The 6,491-nt window shown below is 46.1% G+C and overlaps 1 protein-coding gene across 1 annotated transcript; it reads right to left on the bottom strand.

The window, feature by feature from the left end:
- Positions 1 to 1,924: 1,924 nt before the first annotated feature.
- On the bottom strand, positions 1,925 to 5,954 carry LOC133917994 (filament-like plant protein 7). The gene is made up of 6 exons (XM_062361787.1): positions 5,699 to 5,954; positions 5,563 to 5,591; positions 5,451 to 5,502; positions 2,933 to 4,757; positions 2,771 to 2,831; positions 1,925 to 2,650 (listed from the first exon to the last, which is right to left on the bottom strand). Exons 1-6 carry the CDS (start codon positions 5,952 to 5,954, stop codon positions 2,258 to 2,260), a joined length of 2,616 nt encoding a protein of 871 aa, XP_062217771.1. The 3' UTR covers positions 1,925 to 2,257.
- Between the last annotated feature and the right edge of the window lie 537 nt (positions 5,955 to 6,491).

Raw genomic sequence — 6,491 nt, 5'->3', positions numbered from 1 at the left:
TCAAGTGAAATTATTGTTTATTTTAAAAAATATGACAAGAGGTCTTGCTTGCACTTAAAAAAGAGGTGGCCACCCAAATTCGACTCGATCTCAGGTGAAATTATTGTTGTTGCAATAACCAAATGACCATACTGTGAAAAGCTAGATTATATACAGTTGTGCATGAAGTTGTTACACATGGATCTTGTATTCAATAGAGTTGTGTTGTTTTTAGTCTCCTTTACTTGTCAATTTTGATATCGACACACCCTCCATTCGAAAGTTGACTATTACTGATATGTGGATAAATTGTGAAAAATATTATGCCATGAAAGTGAGAGTAATACCATTTTAAATGTGATAAAAATAGTTTACATTATCTAACTATTCATCATCTGACAAATGGATTTTAGAATCCACTCTTTCAAATAAGCTCTTAATGTCACAGAGGATAACTACCTAAAGAAAATAATTTGGATAAGTGGCATCTCAAACGAGCAGTACCCTGGGAACCGGCCCAGGAATTTGAGTAACCCAGGTCCCAGGAACCTTGTGACGATAAGGAGAAACCATATGGGAGCTCCGCTCCCATCAAACCACACCGCATACGCAACAGCAAAGAATCCGAACTTTATGAAAGTTGCCATTTGGCCACTCGGCTGCACAAGAACTCTATGAAAAAGTCTACAACAAAAAAGTACAGGACAAAGTACAGAATAGCGCTATCCAGAAAAGAAGTACAGAGCTGAGAAGTGACAAACAATTGCCGTGGGTCCGTCTATTATATTATTACTTAAATGTTCAAGTTATAAAATTATTATATTAATTAGAAAAAAGATTTAGACAGCACATTGTTACAAACATCTAACTGCATAGATTAAACTAAAAAGAAAAAAAATTAGATATAATTAATAAATAAGTAAATTCGTAATTAAAATTATAAAAAAATAGCAGTTCGATTTTCAAACGGTTTGAAAAACAAAATATATAAATAAAGAGTTCAAATAAAATATAATAAACAATAAAAAGAGATTAATTTTTAATCAAAGTTATCGTGATAAAATATTATCACAAAGTTAGCTACGCTATTAATCTGAGCCACCTTGTTAGTTAGGAAAAAAGAAGGCAAGAAGCAACAAGCTAGTGCCGTCCCTTTGCGTCACTGCATTCAGATGATTAATTATTTTTCTTAAAGGATAATGATAATCTAATTATTGGGCTAGAACTGAACCTCAAGGAATTAGTCAATGGTGTTGCAAATTTGTAGTTGCTCGCATCGATGTTCTTTTTGTAGTCTACGGCACCTAACAGCTCTACAGACTTTTCATGTTTTTTTTTGCAAGTGGTCAGCATCTGAAACCCCTGTGGCTTCAAGGTGCTGTGTTGCCTCCCGTGCATTCAGCCGCCACTGTTTCTAGAAGGGTAAGCTTTGGGCCAGCCAATGCTTGTCGTCTTCTACTGAGGTCAGCTGTTCCAACCATTCGGCACAAGGATTATCATCAGTATGATAGTATTTTCAACTGCTTAAAGTAATGAAGTCAGATGATCGCATCGCGGTTGGAGAATCCTTCTTGGGATGAGCACATCTGGCTATCTCAGCAGTCACCCCTACCTATCGAATCTTGCAGTGTTTCTGCATCCAAATATCCCTACGGGCAATACCGTTAGCATCCAACGAAATTCAAAAGGAGCATTGGATCTCTACTGTATTAGAAGGACTCAAATTACCTCAGATGTCAAATTGTCAATGCCATGTGTATACATGCTTCCTGTTTATGGCGAGAAAAAAAAACTGCTATGGTGATTTATTCGTAGTCCTTCTGAATTGTCACTACCTGGGGACTGGGGCTCAAGTTCGCTCTCTATAAATCCAGCAGTATAGGCAAGTGCAGAACAGCTCAGAAATACAGATTTTCTAGTACAATACTGTTCCTGGAAGGAAAAAAAAAGGAATAAATTCTCCTTCAATAAAGAATAAATTAACACAATCATGAAGTCCATAAATACACAAAGAAAACCTGTTCACGTACGCCAAGGAAAACAGATAGCTCACACCCTGTTCTAGAGCCTGCTCTGCTGCCACCAGTCATCAGGCTCTGGAACAGAATGTATGGCCAAAAAGATTGCTCATCTGGAGCAGGAATGCAAGGAATGAACAAAGCCACAAACACAACACGCCCAAAAATTACTGATCATAGCGTAGCAGTACTAGTCAGATGGCACACTTGCAGGTTGCAGCACCAGCGGCTGTGCATCCGCCATTTTGGTTCAACGAAGTCTAGGAGCTGCCTTCCACTTTCTTTCTGAACATTATCCTGCCGAGCAAGCTTGGACCCCGCTTCTTCTTCTTCCTTGGGTCACCGTTCTGCTCTTGTGCTGTGCTCCTTTTCGGTGTAGCATAAAGCTCGTCGTCTTTTTTCTTGAACTGCACTTCTTTGGGCGTAGCAGGAGATCTGGAACCTACAGCGTTGGCGAACTCTTCGGCGAGAATGCTTCCGAGTGACTGGGGCTTGTAGTCGGACAGAGCCGAGCTCGGCCTGGGGTTGCAGAATGGGCTGTCTAGAGGACCTGAAGTTGTCGGGATCTTTAGAGCTTGCAACTGCTTGCTGAGAATTGTGATCGTCTCCTGGCAATGTGCGATCTTGCCAGCTGCTGCTAGTATCTCTGAGTTCTGCAGGAAGTGCGGATTTTGTGAATTCAGTTCCTGATGACAATGTGAAAACTGTGACTAAAACAGCGCTATTTTTCTGCAAAAAATGTATAGCAAGGAGCCAAGGACACGATAAATTACTGTTGGTAACTGATTTTCCTCTTGTGCTGCCCAATCTTCCACACTTGCCTCAGCAGAAGGGCTGCATGATAAGGAATATGCATCAAAATAATAAAAAATAGTCAGTAACTAGTTATTTTATATATAAAGTAGTGTAGTTAGCAGCTGTTGAATCTTTGCTACCTTTCTATCTCACAGTACGTTGATTTTCTGCCCTGCAGAATATTATCATCCTGGGCAAGTATAACTCGTGTGAGTTCTTTATCAAGCTTCTCTTGAAGACTGGCCATAATCTGACATTCAGCTGACTGAATTGGTCCTACCTGTGCATCTTTCTGGATATCTAAAGCTGCTGCTGGTTTTGCACTTTGGATGTCCTGTTGACCCTCTGTGTTGATTGTACCTAATGACTTAACCCCATCAATATTCATTATATCACTATCCACAGTATCAGATGGATCTTGGTTTGACAAGTATTGGCTCACTATGTACTTCAGGATCAGGCAAACCTCATCAATGAACTTTCCAAGGTTAGCTTTACTACCATGTAGTAGATCATGACAGACATGAACCAGGTTCTCAAGGCGGCCACAGAGTTCAGGCTTGTAATGTAGCAGTAGTCTGGATCTTGCAACATTGTCTTCTGCAGATTTGTGAATCATGGGAGTGACTTCCTCAACCAGATTTCTCACCATCTTCTCTACTTCGGACCGGTCATACGATACATCTGAATATTCTCTTTTCGCGTAAATAGTGCTTCGATCCAAATCCAATTCATGCCTTATTTTTTCAAGAATGGTGTCAACACTTTCCCCACTTGCATCATGCTTATGCATTACGAGATCCCAGATATCATGAACTCTTTCAGGATGGCCGTTGGGGATACTACCATTCATGACAAGACCATTGTCATTCTTCTCTGGCGTTACTGATCTCGTATCCGCCTTCTCCAGAGATGCACGTGGCGTGTTGCGCTTTCGATCACCTGGCGCCATCTCCATTTTCTCAATCTCAGCGAAATCATCGAGCAAGTTCATGTCGGATGATGCCATGATGGACGCGCCACCCTGGTTCCCAGACCTGAAATGCTCGAGTTCAGAAATCAGAGCAGAAGCCCAAGATTCAGACTGACAGTTAGCATCACTCAGCTGCCAGTTCTCTTCTGTCAGATCCTTGAGCTGCCTCTGCACCACTGTCAGCTTGCAAGCCTCGTCGGCGTACTTCATCTGCACGAACTGCAGCTCGCTTTCCCTCTTGGCGAGCACCTGCTTCAGCGCCTTGTTCTCGTCCTCGACGGCACGGAGCTTGAACGCGTAGCTTTCGGCGTCGGAGACGGAGCGCCGCGGCGTCCGCGGCGAGAACGGCGTCACTGACCGTGGCGTTGAGGGCGTCGCGGGGCGCGGCCGCCTCGGTCTGGCTCCGGGCGGTGGCGGCTGCTGCTGCTCGACCTCGTCTCTCATCTTGGCTATCGCCGCCGGCCCCGGGAGCCGCTTGCGGACCATGGCGCGCAGCCGCTGGCACTCGGCCTCTAGCTGCGCGATCCTCTTCAGATGCTCCGCCTGCTGCCGTTGCGCGGCGTCGACGGACTTGAGGTCGTACTCCCGCTCCTGGCCCCGGACCTCCAGCTCCTTCTGGAGCATGCGCACCTCGTACCGCAGCGAGACGCCCTGCTTCTGCGCCGACTCGAGCCTCGCCGTCGCGTCTGCGAGCTTGTCGCCCGCGGCCGCCTCAGACTCCCTCACCTCCCTGATCATCGTGTCCCTGTCATCGACGGCCTTGCAGAGGCTGCTGTTCTCGGCGGCGAGCTTCGCCGCATTCTTGTTCGCGTCTTCCAGCTTGTGCTGTAGCTCGCGCACTTTCTTCTTCTCGGAGGATATCTCGTTGGCTGCCTCGACGATGATCTGCTCCCGCTCTTCTCTGGCAATGACCAGCTGCTCCACGCAGGATTTCAGAGCTTCTTCCATTTCAGTTATGGCTCCTTTTTTTTTTGCGAGTGAGTTATGGCTCCCTTATGATTGCTTCTTCAGTTCCTCCCTTGAAAATAATCACCAAGTATCTCTTTCCTGGAGGCAAAAGTGTTAGCTTAACATGGCCAATGGGGTATTTAGTTCAAAATTTATGCATAAATAAAGAATACGTGCAAAAATAAACAATGAATTTGCGTTAACAACTTCTGTCAGAACAGTTGTGGCCAAGCCAATCAGGTTTGCATGATACTCTTGCTTATGTATGAACCCCCAACAACTGCACTAGTTTGCTTTTCACATTTTGTCAGCCAGCAGCTAAAGATAAATAGTCCTCGAACTGAACATTTCTTGTTCATCCCACCATACTAGTTGATGTGTCTCATTCTGAAGAAGTGTGTTAGTTCTGAAGCAACCACTACACTAGTTGATGTGTCATTCTGAAGGGGGAAAACCCCGCTTTTAACTGAACTCCTTTTTCAGAAGCATTGAAAAAATTGTTCTCCTCAAATTATGACGACCAAACCCAAGAGGCCAAGACCATCTAACAAAGTATGCTTTTGTACTGTAGGGTCGTACCCAACCCTATCTGAAAGTATGGAACACTAAGGTGCAAATTCACTTCACCATTTTGCGAGAAACTGTGAATCTTCTAGCAACTGTCTATTGATTTGAGTACGTGAGTGAGTTGGCATGGCACTTCATTGGCACCAAGGCCATGGTCTCTGATGGCAAACCGTAAGATTTGCAGTACCATTGTATCACGTTCACGTAAATCTCCACAGATAACTGAAAATGTTACGATGAAGAAACATGGCAAACCTAACAAATTGTATCAACTGAACACACCGTATCAAGCTGGAAGCAGAACATCCAACCTGAACGAATAGCGTCTCAGTTGTATTCGAAGCTGAAAGAATTTAGGTAGGAGGCATCATGTTGCGGCGAAAAGCAAAACCAGAGTGAAACATTTCCGGCCCCGTACCTGCTTGAACAGGCCACACGGTTGGTTCTTCAGGCACCGCAGGGATGCATTGCTCCTCTCTGCAGTGGAGGCGGAGCAGGAAGTGAGGACAAGTAGCAGTGCAGTATGGTCGGCGCCTTGGAGGGGTTGGAGTTGGAGTGGAGCCGTTGGCCCGTTGAGGGGGAAGGAAAGCGTCAAGGGGTGCAGCGCGGGTGGCGCTTTCGCGAGGCGGGAAGCGGAGGAGCCAGGGAAGACGGAAGCCTGGTGGTTCAGGCATGCTGTCAGAAAGACTCAAAGCTGGAGCAGTTGGGCTGTTCAGTTCTGTACGACCTCACTGCCCCACTGGAGATCAGCAGTGGCTTCTTCCTCCTCTTGACACGGCTGTTCTACCGGCGGGTGAAGTTATCCAGTACGCGACGGCTGGAAACTGCGCGCGAATTGGTGGGCACAGGGCAGAACTGCAGGAACGAGGAACGAAGCTATCTCTTTTTCTTTTTTTTCAAATGAAAAGGGGTTCGAACCTGAGTCACCGGTGTGGGAGGGGCCTTAGGCCAACTCCAACAAGCACTGTATCTAGAGCGGCATCCACATCCATGTATCTATCCTCCAACAGAGTCGGCTTCGACATTTACAGGGATGCGACGACGGCTCAGAGAGGAGAGAGGAGCGGCATATTTGCCAGAGGCGAGGCGAGGCCGCAACACTGTGCGGGGACCCACTCAGCAACGGCTCGGTGCTCTCGCGAGCTCGCGGAATCGGGTGGAGGGAGGGGGTGCGGCGGAGGGAAGGAGGGGCGCGCCGGACCAGTGGCGAG

Source organism: Phragmites australis, chromosome 5, assembly GCF_958298935.1.
Source record: "Phragmites australis chromosome 5, lpPhrAust1.1, whole genome shotgun sequence".
NCBI classification, from domain to species: domain Eukaryota; kingdom Viridiplantae; phylum Streptophyta; class Magnoliopsida; order Poales; family Poaceae; genus Phragmites; species Phragmites australis.
This window is presented reverse-complemented; position numbering and strand designations above follow the sequence as displayed.